Source organism: Diadema setosum, chromosome 5, assembly GCF_964275005.1.
Source record: "Diadema setosum chromosome 5, eeDiaSeto1, whole genome shotgun sequence".
NCBI lineage: Eukaryota > Metazoa > Echinodermata > Echinoidea > Diadematoida > Diadematidae > Diadema > Diadema setosum.
In genome coordinates this window covers 5,577,664-5,604,538 of record NC_092689.1, presented here as the reverse complement: position 1 = coordinate 5,604,538, position 26,875 = coordinate 5,577,664, and the positions used below count along the sequence as shown (strand labels likewise).

Genomic DNA, 26,875 nt, shown 5'->3' with positions numbered 1-26,875 from the left:
AATATCCGTTTGTAATAAGAGGAGCGTTGTTCACACCCATCTCTGCCCTTTGTTGCACCCAATTCAAGACAAGTCCGTGTTTGGGTCTAAAGCATTGAGGCTAATACGTTGAAATGCTCTGGAAAAGAAAAGATAACTTTCTATTCTTTTCATCAAAGCCAAAAAAAGAAGATGCCTAATGAAAATGAGAAGCATCTAGTTCTCTTTTGATCATCGAGATTGTGCCATTACGGCATCTTACCCAGCATCATTGTGGTTAGAAATGGGAACCCTTGTTAGAAAGTGTTTTATGAGGTGCATACTGGCATGTCAGACCCTTAATAAACGCTGGCCCTGCCGGTCAGTGACCAAGCGGTTGGTTTCCAGGAAATTCTAAAGTAAGGCGGACAAATCATAGTTCTTGAGCTAGAACATCCTGTTGACAAGTTGTATATTGTATTCCATGTACATCAAACTTTTTTGAGTTTGATCAGGATATAACTTGCAGAACTGAGAATCAGAGTGTTGCTTAAAATGAAAGATTGATTACCTATTTGTTTGGGTTTTAAGCGTAATTGGATAATATTTTGAACCACATGAGACGAAAATTCGAGTGGCTTTCTGTTAGCTGTCTGTGGACGGCTCAACATTCATGGTTAGATCTAATGGCACCCCCCCCCCCCCATCCTTCGTTTGCTCTTTCCTAGCGAGTCAAATCACTTGATACCTTGAGCAAATGCCTGCAAATTCGCCAATGTTGACATTTTCCTGTCTCTCCCAGGATTGCAACGGAGACAACATAAATCCTTGGCCAAAGTCGGATTTTTTGTTCTTTTCTTTCTTACTTTCTAACTTTCTTTTTTTGGAGGGGGGAGAGAAGGTAATCGGCATGCCAGAGTGTTCCTCTTAAAGCCTCTTTCCAACCTGCAGCCAGCTTGTCGTAAAGTGTGTGTTCACCGAGGCCTTGGTCTCGGCGGACATGAACGGGGGGAAGTCCTCCGTCTTCTATCGATCCCGCTGTCGCAATGTGACATTTCAATACTAACGCCAGGAGAGATTACAGCAGCCCTGCACTCTTGGATACCGTATACTTTTGGATATATTATTTTCAAACACGGTGATCAATCGCCGGTATTTGAGAAGAAACAATGGAAAATCTCTCCACTACATTTCAAAGATTACATCGACATAGAGCAAACTAACGAGTTTCTCCCTCTTTCTCCTCCCCCCCCCCCCCTCTCTCTCTCTCTCTCTCTACTCCCTTTCTCTTTATATACTCCGATGGGAGGAACGAATTTTGCTCACGTACTGAAATTACAGAAGAGTTAGGTCGGAGTAGGAAGGAAAAAAAAAAACAGAGTTAAAATGCAATAGAACATGAAACATTTGCAGACAAGACAGACCGCCGTGGTGATTAGACATGAGAAGGAAGCAGACACAGTGTTGCGTTGTCTTGATGAAAGATGTTGTGTATGTGTATATATATATATATATATATATATATATATATATATCTGTGTGTGTGTGTGTGTGTGTGTGTGTGTGTATGAGCCAATTGATACAGGGAAGAAAAATATCTGTAGATCAGATGAAATTGAAATTTTCACGTGTGCCGAATGATAACATATTTTGAAGAACACAATAAAAGAGCACATCATCAAAAGGAAAGGAAAATAAATTGAAATGCTTGCATGCATTTCCATTTTTGCCCTTTATCTTAGGCTTCTTTTCTTTTCTTTCTTTTTTTTTGGGTCGTTTCAACGGGACGGCTTACAAAATGATGAGAGATCTTCTTCCTCGAAATTACATCGCTGATGTTCTCATCTTCTCCTCACCCCTCCAAGAAAGGGGAAAAAACACAGGGTAAAAATTACGCACTGGAAGTCAGGAAAGGGTCTGTGTCGATCACCTGCTACCCTTACTGAGAGATGTTCGGACAGGTGTTGTATTTTTAGCCCGTCGGATACGTGATCGCGAATCTGAAATAGCTCCGTCTCTTTCTCGTGTGATCTTCTTCGCGCCTATACTGCGGGCAGTGAAGCGTGTACGCGTCAGTGACAACTCGCTCTGAATGTGGCAGAGAAAGCCATCATTCTCTTTCATTTCTTTCACGTCTGTCTTCCCCGCACTTCCCTTCTAACCTACTCGGTGGTTGATCTTGGTGTCGCCACGAAGCAGAAAGGACAAAAAAGACAACAGATAGAAGGCACTAAAACATAATGTAACGATTTTTTTGCTCCTTCAAATTCGCACAATGAACAATGATATTTCAAGTTACCCCTTTCTTGTCCAAAATGTATCGTTTTTGCTTGTGTGTGTGTGTATGTTTTTTGTTTTCTCTCTTTGCAAGCTGTTTGTTTGATTATCCTAAGTGTGCAAGACTGTGTCATTACTCTCTGGAACCAGATGTAGATGTATTTAATCAATATGAAGTGAATACATTTCTTAAACATTAGCTTGGTCATTCCCCGACACAAACCATGTATGCTTCTGACTTGGAAAAGGGGCCAAATTTGTATACCTTTCATATTGATGGCCAACACATCGCTCTGTATCTCGGAACTGAATCCATCCAACACGCCGGTGGTTTCGTGATATTGCCATTCTCCACGCAGCAAACCCATTATCTTTGCACTGTTGATGTGTCCTTCACGCCATTAAACCGACGCATCTGTTCGTACTTGGAAAGACAATGGAGAGCTCTCCGCAGCTTATCCGCTTTCTTATCCGGTCAAGGTACGGGATGACGTAGCCGTATTCTACAATTACGCATCTACATTAAATTCTAGCCGCTCAGTGCAAATGCCGACATATTAGTCCTCCACATTTTTCCCTATCTCCCTCTCTTTCCCAATCCATCTCGTCCCAACCTCCACCTCCCCCCTCACTCTTTCGTCCCCACTACCTTTTTTTTCCTCTTTTTTCATCTCTCCACAGATGTCATGCTTTAACTGTTTCATATTTCATTTTTTATTATCTGTTCAGAAGTGCATTTTCCAATGCAAACTGCAGCAATTAATGCAATTGCCTACTGAGTGTCAATCCGTTTGACAGTTGTTCGGTTTAATTTCTTTTTCTCAGATAGCAGCACCATCTAAGAATGATAAACACTTAAAATCATTTGATGGAACTTGTTAGGATAACAAGCGTCTATCATTTAGATACTCGCTTTTGATTCAGTTTATGTAAAGAATGCCACTATTCGAGTAGCGAAAGCTCATCCAGAGATGATGACGTCAACAGGAGCAAAAGCCACAATTCCTTTTGTGAGAGTCAAAATAGTTCTTCTGTCCTCAATCAAAACTTTGAATCCAGTGTAAACCCAAACTCTTTTACATACACATGCACACACACACACACACACACACACACACGCACACACACATTCGAACACATGCTGCATTATGTCGTCTTTATTCGTATCAGATAATGATTTGTTTTTGTTTCAAAGAAATGCAACCGAGAACACGAACAAAAACAGACATTCTTCCTACCCCTTTCCTAATTTGATCATTCTGGTTCATCCTTTATTACTGCATGTCATAACTGAGTGTTTAAAGGAGCATGAAACCAAAATGTGTGGATGAGGTGGATCTTGCAATATAATCGTAAAACACGTCAGTGAAGTTTGAGAAAAGTCGGACAATCCGTTCAAAAGTTATGAGTTTTTAAACTTCAGGTGCCGCCACTGCTGAATGAGAAGAGTACAGCAGTTTGTGACGTCACGCATGGACAACGATATAAAGAGAAATGATAAAAAGGAAATCAACTCACTAGTATTTTCATTTCTATAGCGTAGTGAAAAAGCATTTGATAGTTTCTTTCTGAGAACAGCGGGAATTGTGTAGTTGTGGATTCAGAAGATGTGGTCCTTCCCTTTGAATATGGCGAATCCTTAATCGGGGCAGCATCGTCAATAAATTACAACTTAATTGCTTTTCACCATCTGTTCAGCCCACACTCGTTATCATCTGACTTCTTTCTTTTGTAAAATATCCTTGATGTAGCATTAAATCATCTTACACGTAAGTTTTGCTTTGTCCAATCAGAACTGGCTGACAGAAACTCGTATGACAAAGATAAGGAAATCAGATTCGGCAGTGATTTATTTTCACGGCCGACAGGAATAGACTTCTGTCTATTTCTCTCCTTATATTCCGAGGTACATCCAAGAAGTGGCGCTTGATTGTTTACCTCTTGTGATACTCCTGGAATTACATTTAAATCTCAACAGCGCGCGCGTTGCCTCCTTAGCAAGGCATGGGGACCGTTACACCCGTGTTCCACCATTTGCTTGTTTGTCTAAAGGCGGTAATCTGATTCGGACCAATAAGATGCCACTGGGCTAGTCACTGCCATGGCTATTGACATTTCCAGTCAACGTACTTTCCACTTTTTTTTTCTCGTAGGCATCAAAGTGGACCAAACCCTTACCGTGCATAATAGATGATCTTGTCACGGAGAGCTATATAGCTGGAGCCAATTTCCAAGCAGCGAGGAATTTAAACCGATTTTGTTCACTTGCCGGTCAGTTCAGTGTCAACCGGTCAGTACTATGTGTTATGTACTTGCAATTTTCTCCTTAAAGGGAGCAAATCCGATAAAATCTCCATCGTTAGCGTTCATCCATTTACCTTACGTAGAGAAAGTCTTTATTAAAGTCAACGGTAAGATACGATAGTAATGCAATGCGAATTTCGCCTACTAGGAAGGCTGGGTGGAGTCTTGTTAGATGATAAGCTTTCCGTCGGGATGTTAATTTTTTCCAGCGGGGTATTGCCCGCATTGATGACTCACGTCATTCCCACGGGAGGGTAAAAAAAATACCGCTTATTGGCATTTATGGGCGTGTAGTATCTGTGTGTGTGTATGCGTGTATGTGTATCTGAATCTGAAATAAATTTACTATGGTCCTCTAAGGATTCTCTATTGTAACCTGGCCACCATTTCTAGGAATAACCGATACGCAGCTTATGAAAAAAAAAAAAAAAACAGATGAACAATACTTATTGTTTGATAACAAATATAAAAGCGAAGAAGATACTTGCTCGTAGGATTACATCATCCCACATTTGGACCAGCAAGCTGAAATAAATCTTCGAATCTTACAGGAAAAAAAAAACCACACCCAACCACCAAACCCCCATAAACACACACACACACACACACACACACACACACACACACACACACTGAAAATGTTATTAGCCATTATGCCAGTGGAAAATAACCCCTTCTCTTCTCGTTCCTCTCCCATCCCCTCACGATGCTGTCACTTTCACTGGCAGCTTCTCGTCCCCAGCGGCATACCCTTGGTTCCTCGATTTTACTTGCACGCTGACGCTGACGAGGCATAATTATCATGCCATGCAGCGCAGGGGTAATGGCGAGCGACTAGATAGGATTTCAATTACTTGAGAGACCCCGTGCGTATTCATACATACGTGATTCTTGTGTCTACGCGCGAGATATATAGTATACTTCACCATTTGGCAGCAGCATGGTAACGTGCAACACGCCGTCTTAAAAGGATTTCGTACCCACACGAACGAGGGACCCTTAATTTCGACTAGCACGTGTCACAACAAAATCATTTGTTTCTGTATTTTATAGGTTACTGGATACATCATGCCTCAAGAATCGTTATCAGCTCAGGCTTTCTATCAGTGAGATTTAATGTCGTTAATTCTGTCATCTGTATTTTGCTTCTTTTCTGCAGGTCGTGGCTTTCCTTTGGAGACAATAGCGATACCTGTCTCGCTCTCTGCTGCAGTCATCGTGTTTGCCTTCGTAGCTCTCTACTGTAAAAGGAAGCAAAAAACCATATCTGACAGCAGTGACTCCTATACCGTCCAGCGCAAAGTTTTCAGCCACAGCTACGAGATTGATTCTGACTCGGATAACGATAGCATGTTCCAAAGCCGCGATGGGTCACCAACCGGGAGCCGACCCAGCTCGGGTAAACCTAGTCCAACGAAGCCGCTTCCCCGCCAGTCCACAGTCCCGCTGCTGCCGCAGAAGCTGCGCCAGGAAGCGTTCCGAAAACAACGCCAGCTCTCCCTGCAGCTTAACCTAGCCAACGTGGAGTTCAGCGTGAAGAACATCAACGCCACCAGAAAGGATCAGACGGACCTGATCGGCACGTTACGTCCAGAGCTCTACAGACAAGAATCCAAAGACAAGGGCAAAACTAACGGTGAAAAACCAAGCTGCGGAAGACTTGTCTTCAGCCTTTTCTACGATTACGCAACAGAAACACTCAACGTCCACATAGACCGAGCAGTCAACCTTCCGGCGAAGGACTTTTCAGGAACTTCCGATCCCTACGTCAAGATCTACTTGTGCCCCGACAGGAAGCGGAAGTACCAAACAAAAGTCCATCGCAAGAACTGCGACCCCGTCTTCGACGAGCGATTTGCCTTTCAAATACCCTACAACGAGCTGGAAACCAAAACACTAAAGTTTACCGTCTATGACTTTGACAGATTCTCCAGGCACGACCTTATAGGAGAAGTGAACGTTACCAGTCTTTTGACGGATCGAGATCTCAGTAAGGAGACGCAGTACGTCGAGGACATTGTGAAAGGATCGTCCCAGGTAACGTATAATCACCGGAGAATTTTAATCATTTCCTATCTTTCTTGAGTGATTAGTCGTGTGAATAGAATGATCGTCATTATTATATTGGGAGTGTGTGACCGACAAAGTTGAGTTAGTCGAAGATCAAAAGAATTGGATACTAATGGGGATAATATTCTTGTCGTCGCAGTTAAGAGAAGGATATGGTTACACACAAGAATACGTTTTTACTTATCAGCAGAAAGAAATTCACGGATTATAGCAGATTTTTTCCCCTAAAAGTTTCTAGTGGGATGAAAAGACGAAGTTTTCTAAATCGTTTTCCCAATATCCGTGTCTATTTTTATTTTTAGCCTTTAATAATCCCCTTCCACAATGTTACAGGCTTTGAAAAGTGTTTACATAATGAGAACCTGATCTATATAACGTCGATAAATAAAAAATTCTTGTGTTCTCTAAATTATGCATCAAAGAAACAAACACCATGATTATGTTTCATTTCGCAGCTCCATGCTAAGTGTTCAGAGTCAAAATCCCAGACACTGTTCTGTGTGGGATGACGTTAATTTCTTTGTCACTTCTGTTGTACAGGCAGCTTTGTCTGCCGTCACTGGGATTTGCGTCGACAAGAAGAATGAGTCACGTTTCATACAAACTCATCCATCATTTATGTGTTGCCAAAAACCGAATACGCATCATTTTGACACTGCTAACGTAGCTTGACTCCTGGCTGTGTCTCCATAAGAGAAAAGGAATGACCATCTGCATCATTCCAGGCATGGCATCTGTTTCGTGCATACACAAAAACTCAACAATGCACATGTTTTGTCGATTGCGATATTTTGGTCCGATTAACAGTGATCGTCGGCCAACGTTCGTCAGTGAGTCTCTAGGCCGTACTTTTCGTTGCACTCAAAGCGCATTTCCAAGCCGTTTCAAAACACTTGTAAAAAAAAAAAAAAAAAAAAAAACTCCGCAATCCGCAATACATTAAGCTGATAAAAACTTAAGTGATTAACTGAGATGTATTGAAGAAAAGTTGCTTAAGCCGTGAACTGTCATAAAAAGGAAAAAAATGAGATGTGACCCAACTGAAAGCGATTGGTCAAGTTGTTGTATGTCGCTGCTTTTGATTAACACAAAACTTGATCTTGTTTTATAGTATGTCATTAGGAGATGGAAACTAGGCTGGTATCAACGAGAAACCGTTTCTTGCGGAGGCAGTTATTAGAAGCACGTATTAACAGCGTAGTAGACATACAGCATAGAGAATACCACCACTGGTAGCACAAAATGGCAACTGTGCTATTAGCGTGGTTGATATCAGTGTTATTAAAGCTCGTGGCGCCTAATTGAGTCTAATTTGTGACAGCCCGCGCGATTTGACAAGATAATTTAGTGAATTCTGGCAGCATTAGCGGGGGAAAAAATGAGCATCCCCTTTTTTCTGTAACCCGACAACTGGACTGTCGGTATTATGGAAATGCATCCCACACACTCTTATTGCAGCTAGCTATAGAATGACATAAGTTGCCAGAATCCATTAGGGTTCACCGAAAGGCATCATTTCTGACGCTTGCACTGAGTGCGATACGTTTGAGACAACTCATTTTGTTGCGACAGTCTGTCACCAAAAAACAACGTACGATTAAAATTCTTCATTTACAACACAGGCGCAGTGAAAAGATATCGCTGTAAAGAGAAAGCGTGTGTATGAGCGCGCGTGTAAGCGTATAATATGTGTGTGTATTTCTTTGTTCGTCTGTTCCTTTTATCAAGGTAGGCCTATCACATTAGATTTACGAGTGACAATATATTAATGCGATGGAGCTTTCGCCTCGAACTCGAGCGCTAGTCACCGCTGATCTTAGAGTCGCCATCACTGTTGCTGATCAACATTCCTGTCTTGCGACCCGCGACCGAGTTTGGCTCAGTTTCCATTTCTTCCTGATCAGTCCTCTGGCTCGTTTCTGACCCTCATCGAATTTCCTTTTATTTCTACCTCATGTCACCTCGCTTCGTTTCATCTCCATCCCTTTCGAGAGCACACTTTAGATGTCCCAAATGACACATCACAATATCCGCACACAAGTGCCATCAGTCCTGTGTAAAGAGAAACAAAGTTACGCAAGACGGTGGTAGTTCTCCCGTTGCAGATGACTGCTCTCTAGGAAAGGTCGCAGCAACTGAAAAATGATGACGCATCATTTGTCATGGGTGAATTTTAGACTGCACTACAAGTTCACGTTAAGGAAAAGGAGAGAGAAATGATATGTCCCCTGAATCAGGCTTACGTATTTTGATGCAGATTTGCAAATTGAATGCCGAACATGACCCATTAGCTGGTATGCCATCTACCGAAGATGCGTTGTGATCGGTCGAAAAGGAAACGACTGAAATTGAAATGGGTATGCCTCCTGCTTGTACGACCCACGACAATACCCTGATCTAAGAACGTATGTCAACAACCCAGACTATGAAAGCGTAATTCAACACGATGTGCAATGTAGATTTAATAAAAGAGTAAAAAGAAAGAGAACGATGGATGCTGCATCAAATAAGACAAAGAATAAGAATTTATGGAATTTCAAAGTGTCAAATATTCTCACGTCCTATACAAAGTGAATTTGGTCGCAGCCACATGTGCATGATAGCTGAGGCGATAGTGCCTTCAATTCGCACTTCTCAAGTTGGTTTGTGATCACAAATGTCATCAAAAATGATGTACTTGTTCAATAAGTTATCAACTATACCATTCTTTTTCTAAGTCACATTTGTCCGATGATTACAACTAAATATAATTCATGTGAAAGATTCAACCGATGATTACGACATGGAGATAATCTATGTGAAGGATTCAATATTAGTTTCTGATTGTCAATAAAGAGGACATGTAGTGAAGACGTGTGTGTGTGTGTGTGTGTGTATGTGTGTACGTCAGTTTGAGTCTGATGAGATCATAAAGATATCTCAGCTATTTTGTTCCCATGATATTGCAACAGCATCACTATTCTATGGAAAATGTCAGGTTAAAAGCTTCTTCAATTTTCAATTTTGAGGAGACTTCTACCAGTATGTTCGTATGATTTTACCGGATACGTTATAAAGTCAGTTGGAAGTTAGCGTTTAATAACTTATTGCACTACACAACGCACCTAGGTATATAGAAAGAGACATCACGGTTTTCAATGTATTAAAGTAAGATGTGCCGTGTCTGTCAACACGTCATTACATTATTGCTCCTTGGGAGCAGTTGATTGGGAGCAGTTGATTTAACACTGCCTTTCCACCTGTATGGCTACTACACCAAGCTCTATGTGCAAGAGTGGCTTTCGCATGTTATCAGTGCGAGCGCAGTGCATCCGCTTATAATACTGTGCATCTTCTTCTTCTTCTTCTTCTTTACTGTTGTTTTTGTTTTCTTTGTACAGGAAAAAGCAGACTTGGGCGAAGTGATGTTCTCTCTCAACTACCTGCCCACCGCATGCAGACTTACCTTAACGGTCATCAAAGCCCGCAACCTGAAGGCTATGGATATCACTGGTGCCTCCGGTAAGTAATTCAGTTCGCCGCATGGACGGACGCCCAAGCGGCGTCGAGAGGCAATTCAGCGTCACAAATCGTTTCGCGCGCGCAGTTCACTGTATAACAACAACTGATGTGTACAATGACATTAAGGTAGTAGGAGGGTTTTTTTTTTCTTCTCTCTCTCTCTCTCTCTCTCTCTCTCTCTCTCTCTCTTTCTTCTGCGAGGGAAAACAGCTTGAATGCAATATGAACTGAAGTAAGAACATAAATTCGAGTTGGCATCGCAGTTTTCTGCGGTCTTGACTTCTGCCCCTAGCTCCTTCCCCAAAAACAAATCCCACATTGCTCAAGCCGTTAAGATATTGGATAGCATCGAGTATTTGGCTTTCAAGAGGAAGAATATCGCTATGTTCAATTCGTGTGGTCCACGCAAGACCGCACCCAAAGTCCACTGATCAGCGACGAGTTGTAAATGTCTACAGACCCCTGGATCGAGAGATTAAATCACACCCAATGCATTTCCTCTCCTCCGGGCGATGGAAAAGTGTTGTTTTATAGTCAAACAGTTCCATAGACAACCTGACAAACTGTTCGGCTGACTTTTCAAATAGCAGACACCCTTATGGGTCCCAAATCAAGTCCACCATGCTTCCACTATTATTCCAGCTTAGGGGCATCGCGAAGGGTAGTTGCGCAATGAACTCGATTCATGACAAGTTCAAGGAGAAATCCACGAGTGATTATCCACAGGATTTACCATCGCGCGACTGTGCGACGATTCTTATTTGAGAACACAGCTGGAATGCGTTTGCCGCAGCTCAATGAATAAAAAATTATAGCGAAATGCAACAACATTTATTCAGGGACGAATCAAAATGCGCCCAGAACATTTAAGATTTATTCATATAACCCTACCCAGGACTTACCGGAGGGACAAGATGACAAAAGAACCAGGCGTTCCGTTTTGATCACAACAGGATTTGTACATCTGTGATGCATGCGTCTGCCGATACCTATTATTGTGCAATGTATCTTACGTCACAGGGCTCTGTTGTAAAGCAGGCCCCTCGGTCCTGAATCAGACTATCCTGTGAATTCTTAAAGAAGACCGAATAAATAGATTATTGTACATGGTACTTATAATGCACAATATCTTGGGTAGCGAGTAGCTATCAAAAATGCAGATATTGAGAAGTTTTACATCATCACATCGTTCCCAATCGATACTCTATTATTTCGTCTTAAAGACGATGGTCTATGATAATCGTGAGACGGGCACCCTTGCGAAGGCGCACATTAAAACGCATTTATCGCATTTAAACTATCAGGATGATACTCCGAATTAACAGCTGCATGGCTTGATGTGTAATCTAATTTTCAACTGGCTTTTATGCCCTCCAGTGAAACATTTTCTCGCTTGTCGTTACTCTTTCGAAGTCTGCAAAGCCTGTCAAAACAATTCGACTCCCGTAATGTTTGTCTGTAAACATTTGTTTTCCATCTCGGAAGGGAGAAAGAGCAGCTATTTGCAGTTTGACAATCTTGATGTATCGACCTCGATCTTCAGCACTCCGGGAGTTCTCGAATGTGCCGAAATCTGCGCCGGAATTCAATCTCTTCGAATGGGTTATTGATCATTGGTAACACGCTCGTTCCACCCTCCGAACTGTACCTCCGACCTTTCCTGTACGGTTTGCTGTGATCGGAGGCGTTGTTGGCCACACGAAATGAAAATAACGCATCAGCGCTGACCTTTTTCGGCAGTGAATTCAATCAAACGGTTCTAAGGTCCTCGGAAAAAACTGTCAAATTTATCCGAATAGTTCAGGCATCAAATGGAAGCTATTTCACACCAAGTCACGTTCTTGTTAACAATTTATCGTTTTTGTCGTGCCCTTTTTCGCACGGGTTTGTGTAATGGGCTTTTAGGTGGGCGTTGAACCCATCCGACACCTTTTATTCGCACGTTGACTACGTTTTTCTTAATTGTTTGCTTTAGTGTCGATAAAATTATTTTCTGAGACAAGAGACCTGTTTTTAAATCCGGATTATGCGTGGGTTGATATTAAAACTGCGCGCACAAGCAAATAAAAAGATATATATAATATGAAAAATAGCGACGTGAATTGTTTGTTCCCTTTCGAAGAGTTCGATTTTTCCCTCGTCGACGTAGAATTGGGTCAACTTTCATCCCCCTAGCTCACTGCTATGCTAAAAGACACTCACTCTCATATGCACTCACTTTCAAATGCCCTCCCTCTGTTCGGTCACGTGACACCTTGATGTAAATCAATTCAAGAACAAGACACTTCAGGTTAATGCACATTCGCTCGCAGAAGGTGATTTCATTTGTGTTCCACGTTGTGCCAGAACGAGGGAGAGATGTGTCTTGAAATCTAGATGGCGTTTTCTCCGGGAACAGGAGAACTTTAGATCTCAACAGACCGACTAAATTTCATTATGAATTCGATCTGCACTGACTAAAGGATATCAAAACCTTTGTGGCATACCCGGATCGATCAGATTAAAATTCACGATCGTTAAATGGGTGTACCGAAAAGCTAAAAAGCATATGTGTCTCGTGGTTTTTCGAGGTGTTTGAAAGGCAGAAAAAGTGGACAGTTTTTCTGTGCCACGCATGGTACGAACTGTCCCGTTTTTCATCGCGCTTCCGTTTGCGGTTTAATCGATTCTTCTTTTTTAGGTCAATTCTGGCCTCCACGTACTACTCTGAAATTTCAAAAGCAAACGTTCCCCTTGACTGGTTAGGGTTGTCACGCAACTCAGCTGACCTTGGTATTTTTAAAGAAGAGATAAGTAGAAAGATAGATAGATAGATAGATAGATAGATAGATAGATAGATAGATAGATAAAAAGGTAGATGGATAGGTATATGGAAAGATAGATAGATGACAACAGGCTAACCGTCATGACTGTGGGCTCATCATTCAGCAGTAGTTCCGCGCTTTAATTTTTTTTTTCTTGTGTACGAAAAGTGAAGACTGATGGGAAGCAAAAAAAAACAACAACTCAAAAACACAAAAAGAAAAACAAAAAACAAAGCGAAACAACAACAACAGCAATCATCAAGCTGTTCAGAAAGATTCATAATCATCATCTTTGACGCGACGATGATCGGAACGTCAAGACAGGTGAAATTGGTCTGCCTAATGCCCGAAGCAGTTTCTTCTCTCCCTCGATCTCTCCTTCTCTCCCCCTTGATCTCGATCTCTGTCTCTCTCTCCCTCTCGAGACCACTCTCTCTCTCTCTCTCTCTCTCTCTCTCTCTCTCTCTCTCTCTCTCTCTTTCTCTTCGCTATATCATTTTTTTTTTCAGCCGGAAAGGGGATACATTTTGAATTATTATGAATCTCTCCGCCATACCGCGCAGATGATTTGCCCCTACATATGACCGGTGGTTACACTGCGAATTTCAATCGGTTCGGGCTCTTGGTCTATGTTGCTCAACTCCCGACGGAACACACTCATGTGGGATATGTCAATGATTGTCTTGCGTCCTTTTTTTCGTCTCACATGTCTTTGGGACACATACAACAACAAAAAAACCAAGAGAAAAAAAAATCAACAACAAAGAAAAAAAGAGATGATTAAACACCGCCTTTCCTTCAGAGCGCGGGGTAGAATTGTAATGGGATGGTAATTGTATTGTAATGAGAATCGTGAAACAGATCACTTTGCAGCATGGAGTCGCGTCCGCCTTTTCAAGATATCACCGGCATAATATCAATGCCAAATAAACAAATAAGCAAGGCTACAAGCATATGACTATTAACATGTTGGTGATGCAAGCGAGACAAAAAACAATAACAAATGAAAACAAAACAAAACACACACGGGCGACTGCCTGACTTCCGCTCACGGCGTAGTAATGGAGTAACAAGTCGCTTCGATAGACACAGTATAAAAATGTCCCTTTGTGTGGGTGTTTGTATTACTTGTATATGCGTTTGTGCATATAATGCGCGTGTGTGTGTTGATGGATTTGTGTGTGTGCGTTGTAGGGAGTGCATGTCGGGTTATTTCATTTCCTTTGGAATATCGGTGTGTTCGCGATTCAGCAAGGGGATGTTGCAAGATTTGATATTACAATTTCTCAACTATGTTTGTATAAAATTAAGATTCATATATCCCATGCGTTTGGATAGAATTCATCTTGTAAATACTTTATTTTTCAATATCTGATGTTTTGTAATTAGTCTGTAAGATTTGTATGAAATCCATACGCTAATAACCAATTTATGTTCGTTTAGCATTTGATGTTTTTTATGTTCTGAATAATTCCCAATAAATCGTTAAAGAACCGTCGTTTTTCTTTGAGGAAAAAAAAAGTATACCAAATATATGTAAGGGCATAACATTAGGATATTACGAGACACAAGATCAAATATCATCTTAAGATTTATAATTCATTACAGCACAGAGAGGGAGAGATTGTCCATGGTTTGTTAGCTCGTATATGTGTATGTATTTATCGAAATTCAGATTACAGAACATGCTAGATATTCATGAATGGTTAGCTTTATATATATACAATCGCATGGGAAAAACAAGAAAAAATAGATTTATTCACAAGCATGGGATATTTAGAATTTCCTTCATGAAATAGTATCTGTTGTACACGTAGCACTCATTTGAGTTACAGCAAAGAGAAGGCGGAAACCGACAGAAGAAATTTAATGAGAAAGAACATGAATGACATGTGGCGAGAACCCCCAACGGCGACACGATAGAATGTTAGATAATCCTTTAGTTGTCAAAGAATATGTCATCTCCAACGATTTTAATTTGAAATTTGTCTCCCTCTCTTCACCGAACAGATCCGTACGTCAAAGTATCGCTCATGTCGCAAGGGAAGCGGATGAAGAAGAAGAAAACGACGGTGAAAAAGAATACCTTGAATCCCGTCTACAACGAAGCAATGGTATTCGATGTCGCTCCCGACAGCATGCAGAACATATGCCTCGTTGTCGCCGTTGTCGACTACGACTGGTGAGTAAACTGATGACCCGAACGAGAGCTATAATAGTAAAAATGACGATAGTTATGGTAATCATGGTTATGTTAAGAAGAATTATAGTGGTGATATAATCATATTGATAGCTTCAAAATAATGATTACGGTGACGATACTGATAAAACCAACAACAGTTATCATCAACAACATCATAGCCATGATAAAAGTAGGCCTACACATTATGATAACTTGAGCTCATGATATAACCTCAGGTAGGCCCTTCAGCGTAAACATACTCCTCCCAATTGGCTGAGTCATCTTTTTCTTTACACCGTCATCGCCAGGTAAATATTTTAAACACCTTTGCATCATTTGGGACAAGGTGGGTAAAATGGTTGCAGTTCGCTGTGCAGGGCGCTGTGGCATAGTGGATAAGACTCCCGACTCCCAATCGCAAGACCCGAGTTCGAATCCCGCCCAGTGCTTACGTCCTTGGACAAGATGTTTTTACCCACTGTGTCCCTCTCGACCCAGGCGTATAAATGGGTACCTGGCAACGCTAGGGTAATAATAATAGCAGGGCCCTCTGGTAGAGCAGTGGCAACACTGAAGAGGCTACCCTGGGTAAATAAGACCTTATTGTTATTATTATTATTCCGAAGATTCGTTTATCCAAAATTGAAATACGGGCCGTTATACTGAGGGTTCGCTATTCCGAAGGTTCGTAATTCGTGTAATTCCGAAAATGAAATACTTTATCATTCCGAAGATTCGTTAATTCGAAAAAGAAATAAGTTTCGTAATTTCGAAGGTTCGTTAGTATGCACGTCCTTTGCATTTTCGGATTAACGAATCTTATATCAAAATCGGATTATGGAACCTTCGGAATAACGAACATCGCCCGGAAAAAAACACCTTAAACATGTGGCAGGATGTATCCAGGCTCCCCTAATTCCGAGTCCAGATGCTCACCCACAACACCACAGTACTTCCACCTCAACCACGAGATAGGGGGAAACAAAGGTCTAGATTATGATAATGTTTCAAGTTTACATTAATCCCATGTTAATTTTCCGCACCATTATAGTCCTGTGTTGGCTGGTGTATAGCATCACCAACGCTTCGATTTGTGATACAGATACACTCCTATAATGGTACCAGCGTTAAAGCATGGGATAGAAATCCTTGCACTGCAACATTTCTGTTATGTATGCTCGCTGCATTGATAATTCTAACATTATAGTTTATACAATGATTTTTTTTTTTTTTTTTTTTTTACGGAAACACCCGGATAGGATATTAGATTCAGTAACTCCCACGTTTTTTGTTTTCCCTTGAGCTTCTTTTTCGAAATCCATCTCTATATGTCGCCTGTAGCCAAATTTACTCGTCGAACCTTTTGCAAAGGAAATCGCGTCGAGGAAATTGTGGGTTGCTTTCATTTTTTTTTAATCCTCTTCTTCATTTGTACCTTCCTAATTAATTTCCTCCGCAAAAGTGACCCCAGTATGATCAATCGACTAGGTAGACTCAACTGGACGCTATCAATCAGTCCGATAAGACCGACATACGAGACACCCAAGGGAGACTGGTAAAATGGAGCAGGGGATGAGAGTATACCATGATAATAGAAACCATCAGACTAAAAGCCCTGTAAAGCCGTCGTCGGTGTTCGTAAAAGATGGATCTAGACAGAAAATAACGGGAAACCACAGCGCAGCATACCCGCAGGGGGAATCCCCGCCAGCTGAAATGCGAGCAGGAAATACCACTGACTACACAAGTATATACCTTCAATTAGACAAATTAGTATACGAAAGTGACTCCGTCATTTGAGTGAGAGAGGTATTATGAATACAATGCATAACAACCAGAAAGAAAGGCACACTGTAAGAGCAACCATTGTCATGATTGTAGTATCAATCACGTGACACTACAGCAGACTAACAGAATGTGGAGTGATACTTGTCATGGATCGTAGAAATTCGCTTTCAGTTGATACCGGGAAAGAAGCCACAGAAGTATATGAACTTTGAATTAAATCATGCATCTCTCAAAGTTCAACAAAACTTTGAGTATTGTCGTTGATTCCAGTAGAACGTTGATATACTATATGTTATCTAAGTCTTCACCCGATGACTGGTAATCGACCTATCAAACATTGTCAAAGGGACAGGTAGCTTGCACACCAAAAAGACTTGGTCCTAGGAAGTTTGATTATAGTAAGTACACTAGTGAATGGTGAATAATGGCATGGGGACATATCATTATCAATTTGATAACCACTGCCATGTGTAGTCTGTTTAAGTAGCACGTTTGCTTGTGACAAATCACCTCCAACGTCAACATTGAATATCTACCAGCATTGTCTCGAAATAATCACGTGAGTGCAATACTAATCATATTTTCGTCACACAGGTCGTCACAACTAATGGAATTTAGTTTTGCTGAGGCTCGGCTTAGGCTGTTTTGTCTGAACGGCGTTCAAACTACAAGCTATGTAGATAGAATGCCTGTAGATTGTAATATATGTAGATAGACCAAACGACCAATGGACAATGTGAGCGATGAAGACGAGACATCACTGAATATAACTATCAACTGAAGTTTAAAGTAAACTGGTCCTGGTTGACAGATGTGACGATTTCAATAATCCAGATGTTATCGCTGTTCTTCTTCTCGCCCACCCCTGCAGGGTCGGTCACAGCGAGCTGATCGGGGTCTGTGAGGTGGGACCCAACGCTCCAGCCCAGGGTTCAACGCACTGGGCAGACATGCTGGCCAACCCGCGCAAGCCCATCGCGCAGTGGTACCAACTGCAGGAGTCCACGCCAGCGCTCTCCGTGGCGTCGCTGTCGGCAGGTCTCAAGAACTGCATGGGGTCCTCGCAGCAAAGCGGCGATTGACGATGCCAACACGAGAATTTCGCCGATTTCCGTTGCCTCTAGGAGGTAGACAAATTAACTTTTGCTTGGCTTGAAACATTAGAGTCAGAAAACCAGCTACCGTGCAGTCGTAGTTCCCATTACATTATGACGGCCTGCAGCAACAACCATGACATACAATAATTACAGTTTTCAGTTGTCGCAGTTGGGCAATAACTGATCACCGAATAGCATTTTGTCTTTTCTACAGCAACTGTAATTATAATGACTTTTGACAAAATCTCTGTGTGTGACTTATGAGTTCTGAAAAAAAAAAACTTTTCATAAAGACTCATTATTGCAAAGGCAGCCGATGATGTTGCAGTTAGGATGGCAGTTGCTAGGCAACAAAAATAGCCTGCAAGCGGTGAAGTTTCCGCGAATGGCAACCAATATTGCTGAAATCCACATCAATTTCAGAACTCATCATAAAACAGGACTAGGTGTTGGATTCCACATCATTTTCGCTCTCTAAATCCCCCATGTAGTAGTTCTTATTAAAGATTTCACGTATTCATATGTGCGTATATTAGCACACATGAAAGTAATCCGGCGAAACACTTCGCCGGACAAGCTCCCTACTTACAACAAAATTTGGCGTGATTTTTTTTTTCGGTCTCTCTCTTCAATACTCGTAAGAGGGATGAAGATTGATGACTAAAATCTCAGGATATTATTCTGAGAGTAAGATTAATTCGCGGCGAGTCAGAGTGATTTACAGTGATCTAAATGACAATCTTCATTCATAATCTTTGGCTTTACATCCGACTGCCCCCCCCCCCCAAAAAAAAAAAAAAATTAATAGATTCATGCAGTAAAGATACCATCATATAAAAAAATACTTAATGAATGCGACATTTAAATCGAATGTATGCCTCGATGCAGTCGTAACAATGCTTTGATGCTAAAGCTCAAACATGAATCCCTTGCATTCAGTATTTTTTTTTTCGTTCTAGCACTGTGATTTAATTTGTGCTGTATACGCATAATTTCTCTTGACAGAATTGATTACATGATATAATTACGACGCAGTATCAACATGGCTACAAATGTGTTGAGACACGTGAAAATCGTTCTCCCTTAAAATGAGGTGGATAAGAACGTGGGCGAGTCCATTATTGACCATAATTGAATTATGGCTTCCATAGGGTGGCCACGCAGCTGATAACTGCTGATATTTGTCAGTAACTCATTTCCAAGAAGAGCTCTAGGTACACTGGAATTAACTATATTTCATACCACACAGTACATATCCCTTGCTTAAACCACCACTCAAATTGCACTACAAATGCCCCATGGTATTTTCTTTTTATACGAGAATTTGTTTCAAGTGATTTTCTTTAAGGCTCGGTCACAAATGCCTTTACGAACTGCTACGAACGCCGTACGAACGATTTTGAGACAATTTCGTAAGATCTTCTTAAGAAGGCCGTACGAAACCAGCGTTCGTAGACCGTTCGTAAGTTCGTAGCCTGGTCGATGGTCTTGTCCAAGATTTTTTTTAACTTCGTACGAAACCCTCTCTTCGCATGGCGGATGTACGAAAGTCGTGCGAACATCGTAAGAACTACGCAAAATTTTGCAGGGTCGAGAGACAATTCTAGAAGCCTTAAATTCTTACGATGATTGTAAGAACGCCTTAAGTCGTTCATAGAGGGCTCTTACGTCTTTCGTAAGAGTACCTTACGAACGGAGATTCGTATGGCGTTCTTACGAACAACTCTTCGAGTTTGTAAGGCGTTCGTAAGGGACTCGTAAGGCGTAGGTACACAATATTTGTGCAACTGTTGAGTTTTAGGGGTATAAGGCCAAACGTGCTAAGTTCAAATCCTCACTTTGTTCTAGGTGGTTGACCAGAAATCATTTCTTTTAAATATGGGACCAAAAGGGAAGGCAATCGAATGGACAAGAGTGAGATGAGGAGGAAGGAGCGAGAGGGGGAGAGTTGGAGCAACAACCTCCTCCTCCTCTACTTGTAGATGCAGCTGCATGCAGTTGTAGTCTCCTTGGCACTACTGTCATATTGAAGTATAAAACTTTCAACTGTTACAGAGTTTTCGACTGGACACGGCAGCGTCTTTTTAACAACCCGACAAAATATATATAAAGAAATCGTGAATCTTCTTACGAATGACTTGAGAGTGCCGTGAGTTGCACGTACGACCATCTTACGACAAAAAGAAATCGTAAGATGGCCGTAAGTCTGACGAAAGAATAACTCAGTGCATTCTTACGAAAAACGTACGAATTCTAGGGCCATGAATCATTTCGCTTCTCTAAAAGGTCTTAAGTTGTTCTTGCGAATTAAAAAGCGTTCGTACGAAATTCGTAAGAAGGCCGTATAAAAATCTGTGACCCATCTACGAATCTCTACGAACTCCAGAATTCGTACGAATAGTGACATTCGTACGAACCTTTTTAAGATAAAAGATAAAGCGCGCACTAAAGGCTTTAGTTCATATAGGCCTACTGGATCCCTTCTCCCCTCAAAAAAAAAAGAAGAAAAGAAAAAGAAGATAGAACACTTTCAACAGAAACTGGGACACCAAACTGACGTACGAAACGTAATGCGACACGTAAAGTATCTTCAAACACACTCTCCTGAAAGGACCAATTATTAGTCGCAATCAATGTAAACCCCAACAAATCAGTTGGTAAGACGTTTTTAATAATGTCATCTTAAGTGAATGAAGCGTTACATAGTATGTGTAGCGTCGTATCATGAACAGAACATGTGGAAAATGCTCCATGATCATTATTTTAGAGCTCATACTGTAAGAACGAACTGAATATAAACAAGATGAATGGTATAGGTTCAGTATAATGATCAACAGCAATACCACATTACATATTATTGCAAGCTACCAGTTTGCTTTTTTTTCCTGTGCCTCATTAGTTTCCTCTGATTCTAGTGAATATTGAGTAAATACCCGCAGTCATGTTTGTTTTCTTGCACCATTTTATCTTCACAGACATCCGGTGACGAAGTTGGTGGATTTTTCTGCACTTGAAGCACTTCACTTCTGACGATTGTGGCTGTAAGTGGCGTTACGCACTTCTTATCTCTGGCGTTCGGTTAAAGGCATGGGATATGAGGATGGACGAGAAAGACTCTTGTGTAGTGACGTCATCATTACGATTTTAGCACGTTCATTTGTTATCACTTCATCTGAGTGGCGGGAGACTGGTATTTGTGCACGCTTCACGAAAACACCGAACAACCGGCGTTGTGCCGTTCGTTCGTTCGTTCGTTCGTTCCTTGTGTATTTCTGACTGTTTCCGCATTGGAAAACAAACGGAACTTCTGGGGATGTTCGCGGCTCATGGTATATAGAGTAGAGTTATGACAGCACTGAGATAGACATTTATAGCGGCACGTGTTTTTCTTTTTTCTTTTTCTTTCTTTTTTCAAAGGCACGAGTATCTTGTACCATTTCACAACTGTTGAAAAGACTTGGGAGAGTTTGTAAGCCACGCTGCATGCATTAGCAGCGCGTGTCATTTCACTGACGGAGTTCTTTCAGTGGAAGTTGAGATTGGGTTAATTCTTTGGTAGCAGTTGACGACCAGTTCACGGTTATTGGTTGCAACTTGACGACTATTGTTGTCTTCGTTCCGAAATCATTGATGGATAACCCATCGAGGCCGAAGATGTACAGTTTGAATATAATGATTAAGACGATCATGGTATTTAAAAAGCAAAACATATTCACGTGATACTTCGTACATGCGTTGCCTTTCATACCAACAAGGTCAAACAATGTTTAGTCTTTTGTCCAACCTTCCTAAGATGCCTTCGTTGAATTAAAACGGCAGTGAATCGATCAGTGATTCTCCAGATTCTTCATTAAATTCTAAAGACATGTAAATCGCGAATGACCAAAACTTAGTCTATTGTCTGAGAAGGAATATCTTTTCGAGATTTTTGATTAAAGATTTAATGGTAATTCCTCCATGGGCCATTTCGTGTCCTACCAAATTTTAGTGAAAAAAATTGCATTCTTCGTTTGGATTCATTCGCGTAATTCCATGTACATTGTTCATCTTTTAGTGTAAGACACGTCGCCAGTATACCAATAGTATATTGGTGTGACGTATGTAAATAATAAGCAACGTATTGATAAGAGAACTTTTGTACGAAAAAAAAAAAGAAACAGTTTCGCTTGTCAAAAAGTTGATTTTTTATCAGACTTTTCTACAACATGTATTACATTGCGTATGGTAAGTAAGAAAGGCATGCCAGTTTCTTGGTTGTAAATAGATTTAGGTGTTACTCACGGTTCATTAATATTTTATGGTGCTTGATATGAATGTTGCCACTGGTTTTTGAGCTCTCTCTCTTGTAAAAGGTCGTTTTACTTAAGATCAAAACTTTCAAGTCTTGCTGCTACTTCGCGTGTCCGTATGGAACCACCGCAACGGTGGAAATGAAACATAAACCACTTTATTCTGTATGTAAAAAATTTGTTTTTCTTTGAGTGTTTGATAACATGGCTCTGATCAGAACCATGTTATGATCTTATCTGAATTTGATCTGATGCTGTTATTTCCTTTCCTTATTAGCTTATTAATATCACATTTCTTACATTAGCTTGTAGTCAAGTCCAATTTAAGTGTTTAATTAAATTTTATGTGCTTACATTCTCTTAAGCGTTTAGATAAGTCTGTCCATTTTTTTATATATTTTATTACAAATTGTCAGTAATCGATATTTTGAAGGCAGAATTATTTATTGTCAGTTTCACTAGTATGTAAATATGAATATGTGCAATATCTATGTGAAAATGTGAAAAAAATTATTTTGTTACCATTCCCTGTACATACTTCGATTTATACGGATTGATATTGGAATATCTATATGACTTTTAGTTTTCATCGTTACCATTAAGATAAGGCGTAATGTGAAGGTGGTTTGAGCAGTCGCTGATATTGGTGATATGATAAACACAATGTGATTTTATGCTGTCATAAAAAACACGTCATTTTCGAGATAAATATTTGTTTACGCAGTTCTCATGCAGAAAAAAACCACCAACATTTGTCTTATTTGTTTCTTATATGTGCGATTACGTTGTACGTGGGAGCTGGGCTTGGCAAAAAACGAACAAACAAACATAATACAAACAAGACAAGACACACACACAAAAAAAAAACCACGACCCATTAAACAAACATGTTCGTCCCCATGTGGAGACATCAATGATTATGTAGCAAATCAAGCTTCTCAAACTTCCTTTTGTTGTGAAAATTCACGTTCACGGTCACCAATAAAATTGTAATTGTATACTGGTGTTGGACATGTTGGAGGGGAAAACCAGAATGTGCCACTTGTAGGGCGTTAAATACTAGTGAGGGGATGTTTTAGGTAGCGGGGATAACTTCAAGGACTTAATAATCTCACCAACGTTGCATTTAAGAACATTCTGTACCTTCCCGTCAACATAAGTAAGTCAAATAAATGGTTTAATCAAAGTATTTTCAGAGTAATGCAAGCCCTTGACCTGAAATTTCGGTGGTAGGCATTTCCAAATCATCACCACCAATTTCACTGCGTGCAAGGTACAGCTTCATGCGCGCAGTGCGTACAAATCACTACCCGATTTACTTTACGCTCTTACATCCAAAACCACCACTTGTTGGAAAAGTAAAAGCTTCGCTGGTAAACGCTCCATATTACCTTATTTCCAGAATCTACACGTTTCGACAATACCTTAAACTGAATGCTGGTGTATATGCATTATAATAAATGCGTGTGTGCGTATGTGTGTGTGTGTGTGTGTGTGTGTGTGTGTGTGTGTGTTTAAATAAACTGTACACATGCATTAAGAGATTAAGAGAAGCAATCGGAGAGACATGGGTGGTATTCATAATGTTTGTCTTCGTGAATGGGCTCATTTCACACACGAGATGCTAGACGAGAGAGGGCGCTAAAGTAACTATTTTGTGATGGAGCGATTGACCATTTTATTTCAAACCAGAATGACGACATGAACAAAATACAGCATAATGCATTTATCCATACAACAATAAGGACAATGATGATAATCTATCATCTATTATTACATCATATTGTGTTATATTACAATACCCAGGTGAATAAGTATCTATCTTATACATAAGAAATTAGAAATTATATACATCTACATATTAATAAAATTATATAGATTATGTATAAATCTTGTATGTATATACACATACACACACACAGACACATCAATACTATATATATATATATTTATTTATTTATTTATTTATATGTGTGTGTCTGTCTGTCTGTCTGTCTGCCTGTCTGTCTGCCTGTGTGTGTGTGTGTGTGTGTGTGTGTGTACAGGCAGCATGTCGTAAATTCTCTTTGATAACACTTGTAAGTATGCCGTTCATTTTTGGGCAGTTCTTGTCCTTGTCTTTGTTTTGTTTTGTTTTGTTTTGTTTTGTTTTTTGTTTTTGTTGTTGTTGGTTTTTTTTGTTGTTGTAATCAATAAGAAGCTGCATTGGCTTGTCACACCCGAAATGCCTAAAAGGAGTAAAATTATATCGGCTTCTCTGTCCATACTTTCTGATTACATACTGTATGACATAATACTGCCTTTAGACTGGTAATGCATGAACAACAACAAAAACAACAACAACAAAAGAACATCGGATTCTCATCTAGTGGGGAAGCGACATACTACTTGTTGCAAGAAATTGATTTCTTTTTCATGTTGTGATATTCATCAATGTAAAACGTATTATTTCCCAAACTGCTGGATCTGCGTCTGAGTCAACGTGATCGATTCATGTTATATGCACAACATTGAATTTTCTTTACAGCGTTTACTAAGAATTACATTCCTCATAATAACATCGCAGATGAAATCAGTTTTGAAAAATAAGTATCATTCATGAGAAAACATTTGATCAAGATCTGTACCGACCAAACATGCTTGATAGGAAACAAAACAGAATGTTACTATGCTTTTACTGAGTTATCATCTGCATATTATAATGCTTGCTGTTTGTCTGCATGGATAATGATACGTAGTCCTGAGCTGTCTGTCGTGTCGCCGTTTGTTTTGTGCGTATGTCTGCATTTACGTCTATTTCCATCTTATTTTTGGATGATTTACTCACAATATACAAGATTATTGATTTCTCATTCCCCATATGAGGTAGTTTTAGACTGTAGTGAAAGGTTATCAAAGTTAATTGTTCCGCTGAGATTCATTAACGTCCTTGGACTGCAACATGGTACCATTGAGTTGTTGCTACTGTACGTAAGTCAAACCTCGGGCAAGTGCGTAGATATCAGTGGCAGTATGAATGCATATGTATAACCTATTCGTAAACCGGCAACTGTGGTGCTGAGGATTATGTTTTCTAAACACATCCTGTCCTGCCCTCTCTCCCTCTATCTATAATTGCTCTCTCTCTCTCTCTCTCTCTCTCTCTCTCCCTCACTCTCACTCTGCTTTCCATTATATTTCTATGTGGACTTAATAATTGCTTCATCACTTTGTCAACTGAAAGTGTATCCTTACCTCACATCAGTTTTAAATTATTTTGTAGGTGGGGGATGAAAAAAAAAATATTCATGAGAAAGTCGAAACGCACTGATTTGAAACCACTAGGAAGAAGATGAAATGTTGTGGACACTGATAGATGTATGATACTGATGCAAGAACTAGCTTTTCCCCCTTGGCATGTCCGGAACGTAAGCACGCCCTCTATACGACGTTAGCCAATGCATCATTCCACATTGTCTATTTGTTGTTGTTATTGTGTGTTTCTTTAGCAACCACACTAGCTCATGTGCCGGGCAGAGGTTCAGGCTTGGGGTGGCCCTTTAACCCTTTCTGTGCCAGTAGGCGTTTTCACATCTCAGCCCGATAAAAATCCAAGCTCGAGATATTTTTTTCGCGATTGCGAATTAGAGCGCTATTTCATTTCTTATTCACATCAGCCAGAAGAGAATTCTTTTTCGAGCTAATTCGACAGCTGAGTATGTGCAAACACCATCAGTAATGTGTGTGCCCTCTCAAAAATTCCTCATGATTAATTAATGTGTGCAGTTTGCCTCGATCGATCGGGTCACACACGCTAGGCATGATGGGATGCATCGCGCTAATTTCTCGAGTCGTTTTCACATTATCAAACAGCGCGCTACAATCCCGCTATTTCAGAAATTTCCCGAGTTGGACTCGAGAAATTTTCTCGATCAGAGCGATACAATTAGCGCGCTACTTTGTGTTCACATTATCAAATAGCACGCTATTTCGCTATCGGGATAATTTCCAAAGTCAGAAAATAACGCGCTATTTGGAAACATCGGGCTGATGTGAAAACGCCTATGAGTCAAATGTGCACAGATTTTACACATATACCTATGGGCATGCAGGAAATTAATGTGGTAGGCAAATCCTTGCGCTTCAGTCTTGACAGGTAGAGACTCTGAATGAACGAATCGTTTTGATTCGCATGGTTTATGACAAACATTGGGGCACGTAGCAAATTTTATCGACATGTGGCATGGACCTCTTTTTCTTTTCATCTTTACCGTCTCTCTGATAGAATAATGGCACTGCAGGTGATACAAAAGCTCTTGAGAAAATTGTAAACATTTGACGTTTGTAAATACCAAAATTATACATATATACAGACAGATAACTAGTCAACCGAGTTATTACATTGTGTGATGTTCAGTATCTTTGATAATCGGTACTTATGTCACATGGCATTATTGAATACGGGTAGTTTAAAAAGAGTGAACTAACATGACTAATATGAATTAGCTATATAAACACGTTGAACATCAAATCTCTTCTCTAATCCATCAAGAACTTTCGGTACGTGAGCAGTAAGACATTTTTGATATCCAGTGTCACTTAGCATATACTACACTATGTCTGAGC

General features: G+C 40.4%; 1 protein-coding gene across 1 annotated transcript in view; it reads left to right on the top strand.

The window, feature by feature from the left end:
- LOC140229023 (synaptotagmin-6-like) overlaps positions 1–17,966 on the top strand; it is an 84,586-nt gene extending 66,620 nt beyond the window's left edge. Inside the window, exons 2-5 of the mRNA XM_072309286.1 lie at positions 5,699–6,576; positions 9,990–10,110; positions 14,925–15,096; positions 17,756–17,966. Coding sequence (XP_072165387.1) covers positions 5,699–6,576; positions 9,990–10,110; positions 14,925–15,096; positions 17,756–17,966 — 1,382 coding nt within the window. The remainder of the gene's footprint in view (positions 1–5,698; positions 6,577–9,989; positions 10,111–14,924; positions 15,097–17,755) is intronic.
- The last annotated feature ends 8,909 nt before the right edge of the window (positions 17,967–26,875 follow it).